The sequence below is a fragment of the Delphinus delphis genome, chromosome 11 (assembly GCF_949987515.2).
Source record: "Delphinus delphis chromosome 11, mDelDel1.2, whole genome shotgun sequence".
Taxonomy (NCBI): Eukaryota; Metazoa; Chordata; class Mammalia; order Artiodactyla; family Delphinidae; genus Delphinus; species Delphinus delphis.
In genome coordinates, this window is record NC_082693.1 from 76,252,539 (window position 1) to 76,274,394 (window position 21,856).

General features: G+C 35.8%; 1 protein-coding gene across 6 annotated transcripts in view; it reads right to left on the reverse strand.

The window, feature by feature from the left end:
* Positions 1 to 21,856, reverse strand: part of CEP83 (centrosomal protein 83) — a 141,437-nt gene that overhangs the window by 43,401 nt on the left and 76,180 nt on the right. For all 6 annotated transcript variants that reach the window (XM_060025379.1, XM_060025377.2, XM_060025376.2 and 3 more), the window contains 2 exons: positions 9,326 to 9,418; positions 7,319 to 7,450 (listed from right to left, as the gene is read on the reverse strand). In XM_060025379.1, coding sequence (XP_059881362.1) covers positions 7,319 to 7,450; positions 9,326 to 9,418 — 225 coding nt within the window. The remainder of the gene's footprint in view (positions 1 to 7,318; positions 7,451 to 9,325; positions 9,419 to 21,856) is intronic.

Sequence of the window (21,856 nt, forward strand, 5' to 3'; positions counted from 1 at the left end):
ATCCATCCTCTGGGTAAAGATCGTGGACACAGCCTCCACTCTCCCCTTTTCCTCCAATCTCAGATTCACATGTCCTCTCCCTTGAAGTCCTGAATTCCCTAATGACATATGATGTTCAACATCTTTTCAGGTGCTAAGTTGCCATTTGTATATCTTCTTTGGTGAGATGTTTGTTAAGGTCTTTGGCCCATTTTTTTAATCCAGTTGTTTGTTTTCTTATTGTTGAGTTTGAGTTTGTTGTATATTTTGGGTAACAGTCCTTTATCAGATATATCTTTTTCAAATATTTTCTCCCAGCCTATGGCTTCTCTTCTCATTCTCTAGAGTGTCTTTCAGGGCTTCCCTGGTGGCGCAGTGGTTGGGAGTCCGCCTGCCGATGCAGGGGACGTGGGTTCATGCCCCGGTCCAGGAGGATCCCGCATGCCGCGGAGCGGCTGGGCCCATGGGCCATGGCCGCTGGGCCTGCATGTCTGGAGCCTGTGCTCCGCAGCGGGAGAGGCCACAGCAGTGAGAGGCCCGCGTAACGCAAAAAAAAAAAAAAAAAAAAAAAATAGAGTGTCTTTCAGAGTGGAAAGTTTTTACTTCAATGAAGTCTAACTTATTATTTCTTTCATGTATCAAGTACCATATCTTGGTGGTGTATCTAAGTCATCACCAAACCCAAGGTCATCTAGGTTTTTCCCTACATTATCTTCTAGGAGTCTGATAATTTTAAGTTTTACATTTAGGTCTATAATCTATTTTGTGTTAATTTCTGGAAAGTTGTATGGTCTGTGTCTAGATCCACTTTTTTTTTTTTTTTGCATTTGCATGTCTAGTTGTTTTAGCATCATTTGTTGAAAAGATAATTCTTCTCTACTCTGCCTTTTCTCCTCTGTCAAAGAACAGATGATGCTATTTCTATGGGTCTATTTCTCAACTCTCTGGTCTGTTCTATTAATCCGTTTGTCTGTTCTTTTGCCAACAGCACACTGTCTTGATTACCATAGCTTTATAGTCAGTCCTTCAACTTTGTTCTTCAATATTGTGCTGGCTATTCTGGGTCTTTTGCCGCTCTCTATAAGCTTTAGAATCAGTTTGCCAATATCCACAAAACTTGCTGGGGTTTTGATTGGGATTGTACTTAATCTACAGATTAAGCTGGGAAGCACAGACATCTTGGCAACATTAAGTCTTCCTCTCCATGAAGGTGAAATACCACTCCATTCATCCTTCAATTATGTTCATCAGATCTTCATTTAGATCTTCTACATATTTTTTTAAGTATTTCATTTGGAGGGAGTGCTAATGCAAATGATGTTTTTAATTTCAGATTCCACTTGTTGATTACTGTCATATAGGAAAGTGACTGCCATTTGTATATTAACCTTGTATCCTGCAACTCCACTGTAAAAGCTGGATTAGTTCCAGGAGTTTTTTATTGATTGTTTCAGATTTTCTGCACAATCATGTATCTATAAGCAAAGACAGCTCTATTTCTTCCTTCCAAATTTGTATGTCTTTTATTTCCTTTTCTTGTCTTATTGTATTAGCTAAGACTCCAGTACAATACTGAAAAGGAGTGGTAAGAGGGGACATCCTTGCCTTGTTCCCTGATTTTAGTGGGACAGCTTCTGGTTGCACACCACTAAGTATGACGTTAGTTGTACTTTTTTTTATAGATGTTCTTTATCAAGTTGAGGTAGCTCCCCTCTAGCCCTAGTTTGCTGACAGTTTTATCATGAATGGGTGTTGGCTTTTATCAACAACTTTTTCTGTATCTATTGATATGATGATGTGATTTTTCTTCTTTGGCCTACTGATGTGATGAATTACATTAGTTCATTTTCTAATGTTGAACCAGCTTTGAACGCCTGAAATAAATCCTACTTGTTCATGATGCATTATTATTTTTATACATTGTTGATTTCAATTTGCTAATATTTTGCTGAGGATTCTTTATTATTTTTTAATTTTATTTTACTTATTTTTGGCTGCATTGGGCCTTCGTCACTGCACACGGGCTTGCTCTAGCTGTAGTGAGTGGGGGCTACTCTTCGCTGTGGTGTGCGGGCTTCTCATTTTGGTGGTTTCTCTTGTTACGGAGCACGGGCTCCAGTAGTTGTGGCTCCCAGGCTCTAGAGCACAGGCTCAGGAGTTGTGGCACACGGGCTTAGCTGCTCCACGGCATGTGGGATCTAACGACGTGGCATCGAGCATTCTTGCATCTTTGTTCATGGGAGAGTCTGGTCTATAGTCTTCTTGTAACGTCTTTGTTTGGATTAGGTATTAGGGTAATGCTGGCTTCATGGAATGAATTAAGAAGATTCCTTCTGATTCTATCTTTTGAAAGAAATTGTAAAGACGGGGTATAATTTCTTCCTTAAATGTTTGGTAGAATACAACTATGAACCCAGTCCTTTTATCCTGGATGTCAGACATTCTGAAGTTTATTTTTATTTTATTTCATTTTAATGTTAGGTTCTTTTGTATTCCTTTAGGTACGTTTAAATCTTTGTTCTATTATTCAGTTAAGTTACTTAGGAATAGTTTGATCCTTTCAAATCTTTCTTTTACACTTGTTAGGCAGAACCAGAGTAGCCACTATTGTGGGGCTAATTTGGCCCTACTACTGAGATAAAATCCTTCTGAGTCTTCTATGCAATGCACCACGCATTAGGCGGCCTTTCCACTCTGGTGGACATAAGATGAGGCAATCTCTCAGAGCTCATTTTATTTGTTTCCTTCTTTTAGGGATCACTGCCTAGTACGTACTACCTGTTTTCTAGTGTCTGAAAACCACAGCTTCCTATATTTTGTCCCAGTTTTTAGTCAGCACCTTAAGTTAAATTCAGTGCCTAAAACTCTACGATGGCCAGAAGCAGAAACCCCCAGACTACCTAGATTTGATTCCTGGCTCTACCACCTACTAGCTGTCCAACCTTGAACAAGTCTCTCAGTGCTTCGTGAGCGTTTTCTCATTTATAAAATGGGAATAATGATTATCTAATCTCTAGGGTTGCTGACAAAATTCCAAGAATTATAAAGTGCTTCTCCCAGTAAATTAAATACAAATTTGTTTTCTTTCACTTCTTCAACTTCTGTAGCTTCTCACTTACAAATATGAAATCTATTTAAAAATATCTACTATATTTATTATGAAAATTAGTACTATGATTAATGCTGTCAGGTACTAATAGTGATAATACCATTAATTTGAATGTTTACTATTTGTCAGGCATTATGGTAAACATTTGGCACATGAAATTTCAAGTTCCCTGATCTTTGTTTCTAAAGTCAAGTTAGCTTACCTTTTTATATTCCTATTATTCCAAGTTTCCCCTTTTCCCCTATATGTATTAGAATTGATTTTTCCTATATCAATGATGGAAAACAAAACCATTTTCTCATTTATTTACACTAAGAAGAAGGTAGCACTTAAATTATTTACAGATTTAAGTTCATATTTTAATCTAATTTTGGAAGATAACATCTCCTTTCCTTAAACTCCTTACTTTCTCCTAGTAAGAGAAAGACAGTACTAAGAACTTTCTCCCCATGACTATGTATTTGCCTCCAGACATAAATATGGAAAGATCAGACGATGGGATGCAAGAACTGTTGGGAAATGAGGTGATGTTCAGTGTCTTTAGAAGAATTCTACTCAAACTGAACAAGAGAATAGGGATAATAAACACATGCCTTTTTCAGGCCCCGAGAGGTCATGAGTGTAGTAAAAGATAACTAACTGTGACTGATAGGAAAAGCTAGGGCAGAGAGCACCTGAAAGCAGAGCAGTCAGAATGATGGTGAGATGAAGATGGGGGATGCAGGCACTGTAATGAGATATGTGCCCTCAAAATACTTAGAGGATCTAAGTGCAGACCTGACACTGAAAACTCTAACATGCTCAAGTAAAGGACAAGATCATACACTCAAGAAATCTGAGCACGTGGAAATTTAAATAATGATAATAGCAACTACCATTTATTGAAGGCTTACTATGTGTGGTCTAAGCACTTTACACACATTAATTTATTAAATCCTCAAAACAACTCCATGAGATAGATACTACTGACAACACCATTTTATAGATGAGGACACTGATGCACAGAGAAGTTAAGTCCGTTCCCCATGTCATGCTAAATGAACATCTGAAATGTTTAAAATTTTACAGGCAAAAAGTTAAGTTTTTGAGATATTCAAAACTGCTTTCACAGAAAAGTTTAATGAGTAAAATTTCACAAAGCCCTTCTTAAAAGTTTGCTAAAATCAATTCCAGAGAATTCCAACTGTGAAGTAATTTAATTTTAATTTGGGAGACTTTTATCTATTGTAATGTATCAATAGTTCAGAGTAATCTGAGAAGGGTGTAAGTTAGAGAACTTGGAGTATTTCAGATAACGGAACCCACCGGGACCTAAAGCAGCACTCCAGATAGAACTTCAAAACCTATCAGAACAAAAAAGAAGTGTTTTGAGAGATTTCATGATGTCTACCGACATACATGTCAGGATAAGGACCCAAAGAAGGAGCGCATTATCAAGTTCTGTGCTACCAGTGCTATAATGAAAAAACAGCATGTGGTAACAGGGACCCAAAGAAGTTCTCCTTCTTTGCCATAGGAAATTTGGCTTCTCACCAGCCCCATACAAACCAAGGTAGAGCTCAGCCAGTTTGGAAAGCATGATGGAATAATCTCAGAGACCTGTCACTATGTACTGTGTCACTGACAGGTCTTCATATGATGCAGTGCTCACTGCCCTCTCTCAAGATCTTAGTATCTCCACTGGATTACTCTTTCACTCATTCAGGCTACATTACAATCATCTGTACCTAAAACTCTTTGTACTGCTCTTCATTATTATTTGCAGAATAATATAAAATCAGAGTCCTAATAAAATATAAACACACTAGTACCACTTCCAAATAACAACTATATATGTAACTTCAGAATTTCATCTGTATACAGTCAAATGCACTGAGAAATCATGCCATTATCTTTTTCATAAAGATATCTTCTTTCATATACTTTTTAAACTTCAAAATATCATGAGGGACATGTGAATTCCTAGAGTGCTCCTCAGGAAAACACTGACAAAATCTGCCTCAAGTATTCCCCTATGAAACAAAACACTAAAGAATATTCAGTTATTTCTTTTATCTGTAGAAGTGAAAATGTACAGTATTGTGTGATTCCTTAATTAATGCAAGAAAATCCAATTATTTTTAATACACCAAGCTAATATATTTTATACCAGTTAAAATTGTAAAGTTGATAGATGGCAAGAGTAGGCTTTACTTTGAAGTTTTACTGCTGTTTTGTGTCCACATCATCTCACTAGTTTTTACTTTAACTGTAAAGAGAAACTGGAGTGTAAAGATAAGTGATGGAATGAAAGCAGACACCCAATTATCCACTAATTAATATTACTCCTGCATAATCAACTAGGAAGTAGAAAGGAGAAAACTTCAGTCTTTTTTTTTCCCCCACAACTCACACACACACTGTATTTTATTTTTACAAGAGATAAGCTGACACCAAGCATTGTAAATGGATGACCACAACAAAAGCAACGATGACTGCAATTATCAAACATGAAACACACTCATACGAGAACTTCAGTCTTATTAGAAAGTTTTACTTTTCTAGCCTTTACTAATCATAGCTTCTTAGCTAGCCGTTTATCTCCAGATTTCTAAGAATGTCATAAGACATTCCAATTAGAAAATTATTTAAGATGCCACTGGCACCTTAAAATTTTTAATGAATATCATTTGGTCTTTCATGGGTGAAAAACAGAATAGGCATCAGGTTTCAGATGCAGGTTTCATTCTTTAAAAACACAATAAAACTAGAAACTACAGAATACAAATAATCATTACCAGATAAACATCAACATTAGACTTTAAAAGCAAAGTATAAAATAAAGCATCACTATCTTCAGCCTCAGTAGTTACTCTTCAATATACTAAACCTACATTTTAGGTTGGAAATCTTTTTATCATTCTTTTTTTTCCACAGGAAAATTTTTATATGTAGTTCCTTTAAGTCTATCATAATTACAGACTCAAAATCTTTCAAAATCTTACATAATATAAATCAATTGATCTCTCTACAATATTACAGTGGTTAGATGGCCCCTAATTAGCATGGCAACCTCAAATCATTAATAATTTGAAACTTAAAACTCTGGGTAGGAGTTGGGGTACCTGAGCTCTACTATTAACTTGGCTGCTGAGTTTCTGTGAGACTTTGGGCAAGTCACTTATCTCGTGCTTCAGTGTCGCCATTTAAAATGGAGAAAATAAGACGGTCCTGCTCCATATCACTGACCATAATAGACATGAGATCATATGTAAAAAAAAATAAATAATTTTTTTAATGAAAAAGACTATAATTATTTATAGTTTTTTGGTACCAAATTCTTAATGGACTCAAATGATCCAAAGCTCATTCAACTTCTTACTTTTCAAACAATCATGGAGGAATTTGCTCACTGATAAGAAGAAATCAGTCTGATCCAATTAGTAATTGGTAAAGGAAGGAGAATATATTTTAGCTCTTAATTCCAAATAAAGTCAATGCAATAAATGTATTATGAAGATGTGTTTGTACATAGAATGCTTCATGTAAGTACGGACAACAAGCTATTTTTTAATAAATTCAACTAGCATTAGATTTCTTATTTGAATATAGCAACATAAAACAGATATTTCTCTCTTTCCATCCTGAAAAATCACCTAAAAGCAACATGAAGAATAAGAGACACAAACCTCGTTTTTGGCAGAATTAGGAGACAAACGACAAAATGAGAAGAGAGGCTGCCAAACTTAATAGATAGAGAATAGGGGTATAGGCTATAGGCATCAGAGACAGAATGTTGCAGTTGTAGATGCCAGAAAGAACGAAGTGATGGTGATGGGCACACCCTAATGTATAAACCCCTTGTTTGTATCAGTGGAAACAAGGAGCATGGGCTGACAGCCAGAGCTCTCCTGAACATGGTTTGATTCCAATAAGTAGAGGGGGACAGTGCTAAATAAGCAATCACAAAGACAAACTGTATTTGCAAAGAGAAGTCTGTCTCTGCTATCTATCTCCACTGACTGGGGCAAAATAAATTTTCTTCATCTTTTCCTCTTTTAACAGTCCAAAAAGAACATTCACCAGAAAAATGTTGCTATAGAGCAGATGAAAATCATGACAAATACTTAACCATTAATTAATAAAACAATTATGCAATCAACTTTAGGTTGAGATTCACAAAAAATATAAAATCATAAAATTTTATTGACTAGCAGGATAAAGACTAAACTAGTATAATCAGTCACTCACCTCTGATTCATATTTTATTTTTTCTTCTTCTAAAATACGTGCACATTCTTCTTTCTGGTGTTCAAATTCTGATTTGAGAAATGTATGCTCATAGCGAAGTTTATTATATTCAGCTCTATACTTTTCTACTTCCTAAATTAAAAGAAGATTGTAATTTATCACAAATTTATAAATGAAATTTGTACTCACTTCAAAAATCACCTTTTCAAAAATTTTAAATTGTTTTATACTAAGAGCCATTCTAAAAGTAAAAAATTAAGCTTAACAGAAGTATAAACAAATCTTGGAAAAGTTCTCATGACAAGAATGCTACAAACAGAACTAGCACACTCCTGAAAAGGTATCAGTAAAACAAATTACCCTTCAATTAATCTTATTTCCTCACTGATTCTAATAATAAAAATGTATTAGCATGTCAAAACTTTTGACCTCTGGGCTTAATAAAATAATATTTAAAAATGTAGCACACCTTTCAAAATAGATTTTTAAAATTCTGTAATAAAATATAAAATACCCCCTTAGAAGTCAAAAAGGATGAATTCTAAGTAGGTAAATGATTATTTGAATGTTTAGTACAGTAACTCAAGGTTCAGTCAAATATTACAATGATAGTCCAATTCAACACACTAGTCTGAAGTATATATGTAGCACCAACTCTCCTGACTAACCAAGAACACATGCAATGCCTATGCTCTAAAATTCTGCTTCCTAACACTTCAAAAGCTGCTGGCATTCTGAATCTCAATAAAAACTCAGGTAACAGAGCAGGAAGATGGAGACACTATTCCAACATACATCAGGGAATTAACAAGGAAAGCATGCCTCCTAAAATACTCAGCTCACTATATATCTTTAGTTGAAAGATTTCTAAGCCTGTTTACAAACCAAGAAAGTGGGTTTTGTGATTTTATCAGAAACATACTTTTTTTAAAAAAAAAAAACATGCTTTTACTTAACTTGATCACCTACCTCAGATTTAAGTAATTTTTTATAATCCAAAATCAAATCTACTCCTAAACCATAATGCTCTGGTTACCCATCAGGATGATATTGAAAAGATGACTTTATCAAGCCAGAAAATCATTTATAAAAGAGGATTCCCACAACTGTTTTGTGCAATGACAGCATCACTAGTCTACAACTTTCCAAAGGGGACCATTTTGAGGGGGACAATATTCATTTGTATGTATAAGGCCCAGTATGTTTATTAAATAAGATAATGTATAAAATGTCTAGGATAGTACATAATATAGTCAATATCTGTCATCTCTTCCTGTTCCCTTTATTAAACATTCAGTCACATCATACCAACATTTCATATGAGGAGATTGATCTCAATCTGAAGAAAAACTAACAAATTTTTACTTTTCTGAGGCTGCATGAAATTCATTCTTTCATTCAGAAAACATTAATTGAGAACCTGTTGTATGCTAGGAAGTGTTTTAGGAACGTGGACTCTAACAGTGAACAAAACCAGATAAAGGTTCCTCCTTTCATACAACTTACATTCTAGCAGTTGTAAAAGGGAAAATTTTAAAAATAAGCACAATAAATATTATATAGCATATTAGAAGATTATAAATACTAGAGAAAATTAAAAAGTAGAGCAGGGTAAATGGGTATCCAAAAGTCTAAAGAGTGACAGGAAAGGCAAGTTGCAATATTAAAAGGAGGCAGGGGTTGGTCAAAGTAGGCCCTACTGGAAAGGTGAAATTTCAGCAGACTTGAAAAAGATGAGAAAATTAGCCAAGAGATATGTGGCAGGAATAACAGCTAGGGCAAAGACTTGAACTGCACCGTTTCTGAAGTGCCAAAGAAACACCAAGAAGGCCAAATGTGGACACAAGAATGGGATCTGATCGTGTGCAGTCTTAAAGGCTGCTATAAGGACTCTGAGTAAGAACGGAAGCTGTTGCAGGGCTTCTGAGTAGGAGAATGATGCTTTTCCTCAAGCCTTTCACAGTCACATGTAGATAAATGCACAGCCCTTCTATACAAATTACTTACTTCATCCAGATGCCTAAAACATTCTCTCATTGGAGTTTCTAGTTCTTGTTGTATTTCAGCTCGTAACAATTCCAACTTCTGTGGACTTAATACCTAATATGTAGAGAAATATAAAACAATTCTAAATATGAAATCACAAATATTAAATTGAAGAATCAGACAAATTTCAAAGCTTCTCTCCTAATTATGACAACGAAATTAAACTAATAGAAATTTCATGATATACCTAATTTTACAATAACCATTATATAAATAGAACCATCATTTGAAACAAAGAAACTCAATTTCAAGCTCTCAGAGATGTCCAAAATTCCATTAACATGAGGTAAAGACAATTACTGATTATTATTATTGTTATTAATAGGAAAAACTATGTTGGCAGCTAAGATTATCATGTTGGATACAGTGGCTGATTCTATTTTCTAAAGCAAGCAAAATAAAGGTATAACAATTTGGTATACCACAGGAAATTCTTCAGACTTATTTTCAATCAGAGAAAGCTGATATTTACCAGCAAAATTACTTTAGGCTCCTCCATGTTATACTCTTATAGAACTCACATTTCAATAAGTATTTACATAAGCTCCTTAAAAGAACACACAGTTAGTCTTTAGTCATCATGTGTTCCCAAAACCTCGCACTACTGCCTAGCACAAAGGAAACACTCGATTATTTCTTTAATCAATTAATTAATGAATACTAGTTGTAAAAAAAAAAAAAAGACCTAGTTTGTATTTACATTAATCTCTGAAAACTAAGAATAATATTTATTTGTTTATTCATCAATACTCCAAATATTCGAAAAACTTTACTGAATGAATGCCTACTATATGTAAAGCATTGTGCAACATACTATAATCTACATAACATACTGTTCTAAATTCCTTACATGCATTAGTTTATTTAATCCCTACAACAATCCAGAATATAGCTACATTATCATACCCCTTTTTATCAAAACTGAAACACACAGAGTCAAACTTGCTAAAGATTACAAAACCTCAAAGGAAGTATATCTCTCCCCATAAAAAGTTCACACTTTCAAGTGAAAAATAATTTATACATATGAATACCTATAAAAATAGGCAATACAGGCTTACCAGAAAGGTAAAGATGAACAAAAAAGATATTTAGGACAGAAAGAATGGCACATCAAAGGAATGGGAAAACTAAAGCTTAGGTAGAACCCAAAACCGAAGAATGGATAAAATATTAAATTCCCTGGGGAGAAAAATGATCCTCAAAGGTGACCTAAAGGCATTTTAGGTAGAACCACCCTAAGCACTACAGAAAATTTAGAATCCTGCGCCCCTGTGTTAATGTTGGTAGTAATCTCTAGACTCTGTGACACCAAGGCCATGCTGACACACTTCCATTAAACGCCACCTTGGAGAGCTGCATCCTGGCTGGAAACAAAAGGAAAAGAGGTGGGAGCCACATAGTGGAAGCTTCCTGAACACCAAGTTCATATTCTTATAATTTACTCAGTATTTAAAAATTTTTTCCTTTTACTTAAAATGAATAAATTACATAAATAAAATAATTCAAACAAAATAAAATATAATATTAAAAAACTAAGTCTTCTCACTTCAGTCATCTAGTTTCCCTCTTAGGAAGCAACCACTGTCAATAATTTATGTACCCTTCTTGAAGCAGTACACAGATATATAAGCATATATACTACTTCTAATTTTTCTATAAAGAAAGGCATACCATACACATTTTTCTGTACCTTGCTTATTCACTGAAGGTGAATAAGCATTACCATATGTATATTTTAGGAAGAAGCAAGATGAATCAAAAGTTTTGGTGGGAGAGAACTGGTGGCTATGGGAAGGAGAGGCAGTGAATGGGGCTAAAGAAACCAGATGGAAAGATCCTGTTATTATGGTTTATGATGTCAAGAGTCTATAATAATTTCAAGTCCAAAGTGAGAAGGAATAGTAATTAAAAAAGAATAAGTAAATGTTATTTGGATGCTTTTTCAAACAAACCAACTTTAAAAATAACAACAAACAAGCAAAACTGTGAGAAAATTAGGAATACGTGAACAAAGACACAACACTAAGAGGTTCAAAGAAATAAGTACTTTAGGTATGTAAATGGTATTGTGGAAACACTTTTGAGGAACTGCTTTGGTATATAATAGAGATGTACACTAAAATATTTAGGGTTGAGATGATATGATTTGCTTCAAAATAATCCAGAGGGGTTGAGAGACAGAGGCAGAAGTGTTAGAAGATAAAACAAGACTGGCTCAGAGATGGTAATTACTGATGCTGGGTGATGGGTATGTGGGGATGCATCGTACCACTCACTATACTTCTGTACTTGTTTGAGATTTCCATAATTAATTAAAATATTTTAATTAAAAATAAAAGTGCTGGGCTTCCCTGGTGGCGCAGCGGTTCAGAGTCTGCCTGCCAATGAAGGGGACACGGGTTCGTGCCCCGGTCCGGGAAGATCCCACATGCTGCGGAGTGGCTGGGTCCGTGAGCCATGGCCGCTGAGCTTGCGCGTCCGGAGCCTGTGCTCCACAACGGGAGAGGCCACAACAGTGAGAGGCCCGCATACCGCAAAAAAAAAAAAAAAAAAAAGTGCTTCCACTGCCAGCAGATGGCATAGAGACCAGGTTTACCCTCCTGCCTGAAACAAACAAAAGACTGAACAAAAAAAACCACGATGGTTTTCAAGACATTGGACATAATGAAGCAAGGAAGATCCCTAAGAGACAGAAAACACAGAAGGTGAGCTTTGCAAAAGCTTCCTGGCCATGGCAAAGGACCACCTGAAAGGATTAGAGGGATGAGTATTTAGAGCTCTCACAGAGTTCCTTTTCCCAAAAGCCAGACTTAAAACTTCATTCCAGAGAGATACGAGTAGAGTACTCAGAAGGCTCTCAGTAGTGGGAATAATTAGCACTAAACACTAATCTGTTCTCACTTAACAAATCTTAAAAGCAAGACTCAGAATGATAAAACTGTTTCCAAGGAACTGTGTCCCAGAACAAAGCTTAAGAATATTTACCAGAATACAAAAATATCTAGCACTCACCAAAGTAAAATTCACAATGTCTAGCATCCAATAAATATTTACCAGGCATAAAAGACCTAAGAATAAATTTGACCAAGGACGGGAAAAACTGTACACTGAAAACTATAAGACACAGATGAAAAAAACTGAAGATACTCAAAAAATGGAAAAATATTCCATGCTCATGGATTGGAAGAATATTGTTAAAATATGCATACTACCCAAAGCAATCTACAGATTCAGTGCAATCCCTACAAAATGCCAGTGGCAGATTTCACAGAACCAGAAGAAATAATTCTAAAGTTTGTACGGAATGACAAAAGACTCTGAATAGCCAAAACAATCTTGAGAAATAAGAACAAAGCTGGTGGTATCACACTCCCTGATTTCAAACTATACTACACAGCTATAGTAATCAAAACAGTATGATACCGGCACAAAAACAGACACATAGATCAATGGAACAGAATACAGAGAGCCCAGAAACAAGCCCATGCATATATGGACATTTAATCTATGACAAAAGAAAAAAATACACTGCAGAAAGGACAGTCTCTTCAATAAGTGATACTGGTGGGAAAACTGGACCACCACATGCAAAAAAATAAAACTAGACGACTATCTTACACCATATACAAATTAACTCAAAATGGATTACAGACTGGAATTCAAGGCCTGAAACAGCCTCTTCAATAAATGATATTGGGGAGGAGACTGGTTCAAGATGGTGGAGCAGAAGGACGTGCGCTCACTCCCTCTTGCGAGAGCACCGAAATCACAACTAACTGTTGAACAATCATCAACAGGTAGACACTGGAATTCACCAAAAATGATACCCCACATCCAAAGACAAAGGAGAAGCCTCAATGAGACGGTAGGAGGGGTGCAATCACAATAAAATCAAATCCCGTAACTGCTGGGTGGGTGACTCACAAACTGGAGAACACTTATACCACAGAAGTCCACCCACTGCAGTGAAGGTTCTGAGCTCCATGTCAGGCTTCCCAACCTGGGAGTCTGTCAAGGGGAGGAGGAATTCCCAAAGAATCAGACTTTGAAGGCTAGCGGGATTTGACTGCAGGACTTTGACAGGACTGGGGGAAAAAGAGAGTCCACTCTTGGAGGGCACACACAAAGTAGTGTGCACATCGGGACCCAGGGGAAGGAGCAGTGACACCACAGGAGACTGAACCAGACCTACCTGCTAGTGTTGGAGGGTCTCCTGCAGAGGCGGGGAGTGGCTGTGTCTCACTGTGAGTACAAGGACACTGCTTCAGAGCCTGTGCTCTGCAATGGGAGAGGCCACAACAGTGAGAGGCCCGTGTACCCCCCCCCCCCCACACACACACAAAAAGAAAGCTGGAATAGCAATACTCATAGCAGATAAAATAGACTTTAAAACAAAGAATGTTACAAGAGACAAGGAAGGACATTACATAATGATCAAGGGATCAATCCAAGAAGAAGATGTAACAATTATAAATATATATGCACCCAACACAGGAGCACCTCAATACATAAGGCAACTGCTAACAGCTATAAAAGAGGAAATCGACAGTAACACAATAGTAGTGGGGGACTTCAACACCCCACTTACACCAATGGACAGATCATCCAAACAGAAAATTAATAAGGAAACACAAGCTTTAAATGACACAAAAGACCAGATTTAATTGATATTTACAGGACATTCCATCCAAAAACAGCAGATTACACTTTCTTCTCAAGTGTGCATGGAACATTCTCCAGGACAGATCACATCTTGGGTCACAAATCAAGCTTGAGTAATTTAAGAAAACTGAACTCTTACCAAGCATCTTTTCTGACCACAACGCTATTAGATTAGAAATCAATTACAGGGAAAAAAAACATAAAAAAACACAAATACATGGAGGCTAAACAATACGCTATGAAATAACCAAGAGATCAGTGAAGAAATCAAAGAGGAAATCAAAAAATACCTAGAGACAAATGACAATAAAAACACGACGATCCAAAACCTATGGGATGCAGCAAAAGCAGTTCTAAGAGTGAAGTTTATAGCAATACAATTCTACCACAAGAAACAACAAACATCTCAAATAAACAATCTAACATTACACCTAAAGGAACTAGAGAAAGAAGAACAAACAAAACCCAAAGTTAGCAGAACAAAAGAAATCATAAAGATCAGAGCAGAAATAAATGCAATAGAAACAAAGAAAACAATAGCAAAGATCAATAAAACTAAAAGCTGCTTCTTTGAGAAGATAAAATTGATAAACCATTAGCCAGACTCATCAAGAAAAAGAGGGAGAGGACTCAAATCAATAAAATAAGAAATGAAGAAGTTACAACAGACACCGCAGAAATACAAAGCATCCTAAGAGACTACTACAAGTAACTCCATGCCAATGAAATGGACAACCTGGAAGAAATGGACAAATTCTTAGAAAGATATAACCTTCCAAGACTGAACCAAGAAGAAATACAAAATATGAACAGACCAATCACAAGTAATGAAATTGAAACTGTAATGAAAAATCTTCCAACAAACAAAAATCCAGCACCAGATGGCTTCACAGGTGAATTCTATCAAACATTTACAGAAGCGTTAACACAAATCCTTCTCAAACTCCTGCAAAAAGTTGTAGAGGAAGGAACACTCCCAAACTCATTCTATGAGGCCACCATCACCCTGTTCACTGTCACTAAAACCAGACGAAGATACTACAAAAAATGAAAATTATAGACCAATATCACTGATGAATATAGATGCAAAAATCCTCAACAAAATACTAGCAAACAGAATCCAACAACACATTAAAAGGATCATACACCATGATCAAGTGGGATTTATCCCAGGGATGCAAGGATTCTTCAATATACGCAAATCAATCAATGTAATACACCATATTAACAAACTGAAGAATAAAAACCATATGATCATCTCAATAGATGCAGAAAAAGCTTTTGACAAAATTCAACATCATTTATGATAAAAACTCTCCAAAAAGTAGGCACAGAGGGAACCTACCTCAACATAATAAAGGCCATATACAACAAACCCACAGCAAACATCATTCTCAATGGTGAAAAACTGAAAGCATTTCCTCTAAGATCAGGAACAAGATAAGGATGTCCACTCTCGCCACTATTATTCAAGATAGCTTTGGAAGTCCTAGCTATGGCAATCAGAGACGAAAAAGAAATAACAGGAATACAACTTGGAAAAGAAGAAGTAAAACCGTCACTGTTTGCAGATGACATGATACTATACATAGAGAATCCTAATGATGCCACCGGAAAACTACTAGAGCTAATCAATGAATCTGGTAAAGTTGCAGGATACAAAATTAGTGCACAGAAATCTCTTGCATTCCTATATACGAATGATGAAAAATCTGAAAGAGAAATGAAGGAAACACTCCCATTTACCATTGCAACAAAAATAATAAAATACCTAGGAATAAACCTGCCTAAGGAGGTGAAAGACTTGTCCTCAGAAAACTATAAAACACTGATGAAAGAAATCAAAGATGACATAAACAGATGGAGAAATATACCACGTTCTTGGATGGGAAGAATCAATACTGTGAAAATAACTATACTACCCAATACAATCTACAGATTCAGTGCAGTCCCTATCAAATTACCAATGACATTTTTTACAAAACTAGAACAAAAATTCTTAAAATTTGAATGGAGACACAAAAGACCCCGAATAGCCAAAGTGGTCTTGAGGGAAAAAAACGGACCTGGAGGAATCAGACTCCCTGACTTCAGACTATACTACAAAGCTACAGTAATCAAGACAATATGGTAACTGGCACAAAAACAGAAATATAGATCAATGGAACAGGATAGAAAGCCCAGAGATAAACCCATGCACCTATGGTCAACTAATCTATGACAAAGGAGGCAAGGATATACAATGGAGAAAAGACAGCCTCTTCAATAAGTGGTGCTGGGAAAACTGGACAGCTACAGGTAAAAGAATGAAATTAGAACAGTCCCTAACACCATACACAAAAATAAACTCAAAATGGTTTAGAGACCTAAATGTAAGACCGGACACTATAAAACTCTTAGAGGAAAACATAGAAAGAACACTCTTTGACATAAATCACAGCAAGATTTTTTTTGATCCACCTCCTAGAGTAATGGAAATAAAAACAAAAATAGACAAATGGGACCTAATGAAACTTAAGTTTTTACACAGCAAAGGAAACTACAAATAGGATGGAAAGACAGCGCTCAGAATGGTAGAAAATATTTGCAAACGAATCAATGGACAAAGAATTAATCTCCAAAATATACAAACAGCTCATGGAGCTCAATATTAAAAAAACAAACAACCCAATCCAAAAATGGGCAGAAGACCTAGATAGACATTTCTCCAAAGAAGACATACAGATGGCCAAGAAGCACATGAAAAGCTGCTCAACATCACTACTTACTAGAGAAATGCAAATCAAAACTACAATGAGGTATCACCTCACACCAGTCAGAATGGGCATCATCAGAAAATCTACTAACAACAAATGCTGGAGAGGGTGTGGAGAAAAGGGAACCCTCTTGCACTCTTGGTGGGAATGTAAATTGATACAGCCACTATGGAGAACAGTATGGAGGTTCCTTAAAAAACTAAAAATAGATTTACCATATGATCCAGCAATCCCGCTACTGGGTATATACCCAGAGAAAACCATAATTCAAAAAGACACATGCACCCCAATGTTCATTGCAGCACTATTTACAAAAGCCAGGTCATGGAAGCAACCTAAATGCCCATCGACAGATGAATGGATAAAGAAGATGTGGCACATATATACAATGGAATATTACTCAGCCATAAAAAGGAACGAAATTGGGTCATTTGTAGAGACATGGATGCATCTAGAGACTGTCATACAGAGTGAAGTAAGTCAGAAAGAGAAAAACAAATATATTAATGCATATATGTGGAACCTAGAAAAATGGTACAGATGAACCAGTTTGCAAGGCAGAAATTGAGATACAGATGTAGAGAACAGACATATGGACACCTAGGGGTGAAGTGGTGGCAGGGAGGGGGGTGATAGTGTAATGAACTGGGAGATTGGGATTGACATATATACACTAATATGTATAAAATGGATAACTAATTAGAGCCTGCTGTATAAACAAATAAATAAAATAAAATTCAAAAAAATAATGATACTGGGAAAAAAGTCAGTCTCTTCAGTCAATGATACTGCGAAAACTGGACAGCCACACGCAAAAAATATTAAAAGCTAGACCACCATCTTACACCATACACAAAATTAACTCAAAATGGAATAAAGACTTGAATTCAAGACCTGAAACCATAAAATTCCTAGAAGAAAACATAAGTGGCAACCTTACTGATATTAATCTTACCAATGTTTCAGTGGATCAGACTTCAAAGGAAAGAGAAACCAAAGCAAAAAACAAACATCAAACTGAAAAGCTTCTGTACAGCAAAGGAAACCATAATCAAAACAAAAGGCAGCTTACTAAATGGGAGAAGTTATTTGCAAATCACCTATCTACAACTCAACAACAAGAAAAAACCAAGCAACCCAACTTAAAAATGGGCAGAGAATGTGAATAAACATTTTTCCAAAGAAGACATAAGGCTGGTCAACAGGCACATAAAAAGATGCTCAACATCACTAATCATCAGGAAAATGCATATCAAAACCATGAGATATCACCTCATACCTGTCAGAAATGGTGATTATCAAAGAACAATGAATAACGAGGGTTGATGAGTATACGGAGCAAAGAGAACCCTGTTACACTGTTGGTGAGAATGTAAATTGGTGCAGCAACTATGGAAAACAGTATAGAGTTTCCTTAAAAAAATTAAAAATAGAACTACTATATGATCCAGCAATTCCACTTCTGGGTATTTATCTAAAGAACATGAAAACACTAATTCAAAAAGATATATGAACCCTTATGTCCACTGCAGCATTATTTACAATAGCCAAGATATGCAAACAACCTAAGTGCCCACTGATGGATGAATGGATAAAGAGAACATTATGCATACACACACATACACAAACACACACAAACAACAAAATACTACTCAGCCATAAAAAAGTGAAATCCTGCCATTCATAACATGGTTGGACCTTGAGGGTATGATGCTAAGTATGATGCTAAGTTTCTTTGTCTGAAATAAATCAGACAAAGAAAGACAAATACCATATGATTTCATTCATATGTGGAATCAAAACACACACCAATGAACAAACAAAATCAAACAAAAGCAAACTCAGAGATATAGAGAACAGATTAGTGGTTACCAGAGAAGAAGGGGGTTGGGAGGTGAGCAAAATGGATGAAGGGGGTCAGCTGTATGGCGATGGATGATAACTAGACTTGTGGTGGTGGTAACTCTAGTGTATACAGAGGTTGAACCATAGTGCTCTACACCTGAAACTTAAATACAAAAAATTTTTTTTTAATTTAGCAGATATGTAAAGAAGCCTGAAAATACTACCCACAATAAATAGGAAAAGAAAATCAACCAACCAACACCAACCCAGAAGTGACTGAGATGCTAAAATTAGCAAAGACATTAATATAGTTACTATAACTGAATTCCACATAAAGCTACAGTAAAGATTGAACATGTCAAGGAAAATATGAAAAAAATCAAAATTGGACTTCAGGATAAAAACTACAATTTCTGAGATGAAAAATGCACTATAAAATGACTGGCAGATTAGACACTGCAGGAAAAAAGATCAGAGAACTTAAAGACATGACAACAGAAACTATCCAAAATGAAACAAAGAGACAAAAAAGATTAAAAATAAATAAACAGGGATTTCCCCTGGTGGTCCAGTGGTAAAGAATCCGCCTTAAAATGCAGGGGACACGGGTTTGATCCCTGGTCAGGGAACTAAGATCCCACATGCTGAGGGGCAAATGAGCCCACACGCCACAACTACTGAGCTCATGTGCCTCAACTAGAGAGCCTGCATGCCGCAAACTACAGAGCCCACATGCCACAACTAAAGAAGAGAAAAAGCTGCACGCCACAACTAGAGAGAAGCCTGCATGCCGCAACCAAGAGCTCATGCGCCGCAATGAAAGATCCCGCGTGCCGCAACTAAGACCCAACACAGACATAAATAAATAAATTTAAAAATAAATCTTTAAAAATAAACAAACAGAACATCAGTGAGTTATGGGAGAACTTTCAGTGGCCTACTAGCAGAGTCCCCAAAGGAAATCAAATAGGAGGCAGAAAAAAATATTGAGATAAAATATCTAAAATTTTTCTAAATTTGATGAAAACTATAAACCCACAGACTCAAGAAGCTCATTAAACCTCAAGCACCAGAAACATGAAGATATGTGCAAAGGCAGGTCAAATTACTGAAAAGCAATAAAGAAAAAATCTTAAGAGCTGACAAGAAAAAAAGACACACTAGATAAAGAGAACAAAGATAAAGCTAACAACAAATTTCTTATGTGACACATAAGTGAGAAGACAGAAGAGCAACATCTTTAAAGTATTAGGGGAAAAAACTGTCAATCTAGAATTCAATACTCAGCTGAAATACCTTTAAACACCATTTCTTACATATACATACAAAAGCTGAAAAAATTCTCACCAGTATTTCTGTACTATAAGAAATGTTAAAGTCCATAAGATGGAAGGAAAATGATACTGATGGAAAAATGTATCTACACAAAGGAAAAAACAACACTGCAATTGGTAACTACACAGGAGTCTTGTGATCAATGAGGTCTCTGATAAAGAAAAAAATCTATGGTTAGAGATGCTTATCTCATAAGAAACTTATTAACAACAAGCACACACATTAAAAAATCTATCTTCCTCCCCTCTCCCTCTCTCTCAAAGCTGACATACACCAAAGACATAGAATTAGAGGGTTAACTCAATGTCATATTAGGAGGAAATTATGCTGTGTCTTACATTTCTAATGGAATACTGCCACTGCTTGTCTGAAAAGAAACTTAAAAGAATGCTCTGTCATACAACCGTCTATGTGTCATTACCTATACTAAATATATAAAAAATCTTCAATACTCCAACATTTGTCATATTAATAATACAAAACAATATTAACGCATATATGTGGAATCTAGAAAAATGGTATAGATTAACCTATTTGCAGGGCAGGAAAAGAAACACAGATGTAGAGAACAGACGTGTGGACACAGCAGGGGAAGGGGCGGGTGGGATGAACTGGAAGATAAGGTTTGACATAAATACACTACCATGTGTAAAACATGTGTAAAACAGATAGCTAGTGGGAACCTGCTGTATAGCACAGGGAGCTCGGCCTGGTGCTCTGTGATGACCTAGATGGGTGGGATGGGGGGTGGGGGGAGGGAGGTACAAGAGGGAGGGGATATATGTATACATATAGTTGATTCAGTACATTGTACAACAGAAACTAACATAACATTGTAAAGCAATTATACTCCAATAAAAAAATAATAATACAAAACAGACCAGAATTTTTCAAAGAATATTTTGATTTAAGGGGGCAAATATTGCTGTGCCAGAGATTCTTAAAAGATTAATGACAAACTGAGTATTAAATTTTGCTCTGAGCTTCCTAGCAGCCAAATAAAATGGTAAACATACTGGTTTACACAGTTTTCATTACCTGGCACAAAGAAAGCATATAAATGTTTGGCAAAGTAATTTTTTAAAACTTTTTTCAGAAACATATAAAATGACTCCCATATTTTTAAAAAAGGTTTTGCTCACATGTTACATAACAACAATGTAATAGCTAACTTGTTGTAACCACTTACGACATCAAAGCACCATACTAATAATTTCTAATCATTGATTCATTGCAACTTTACAATCATCCTATGAGCTAGGCACTATTATTATCCCCATTCACTACAACTGCACAAGTGATGCAGAAATATTCTTTGAATGAATGTCTTTTACATTGTTTTTCTATGAAGCCAGAGATACTAAATTCTAAATGTGAAAAGGCATTTTGCAGGTAGACAATACATGTGTATTTTTAAAATAATCATCTTTCATAAAATCTTCATTGAAGTATTTCTTGCTGATTTTACTTTGCTGAATTGACTTAACTCACAATTTGTACAAATTGCAAACACCCCCTGAAGCAAATAGCTAAACTGCTTCAATACATGTATTTATGTATAAATGCTTCTTTCAGTTATTTCTGCCAGGTAAATATCACATAGAAATCAGATATGTTTATTTTGAAAAACAGAAACTTTAACAGATAAATTTTATTTATCAGCAAACATTTGGGAAGCTATCACATGAAGAAATATCCAGAGTTATTTTGTGTAGGTCCAAGGAACACTGCAATAACCAACAGGGAGGCTACAGGGAGGATGATTTCCTTTCAATATGATAGAGAAAATGCTTAACATCCTCCAATCCATAAATGGAAGTGTATCACTTTACAATTCACTAGGTTCTCTAGCACTGAAAGCACTGAAGCACAGAATGAAGAGCTCTGTGTC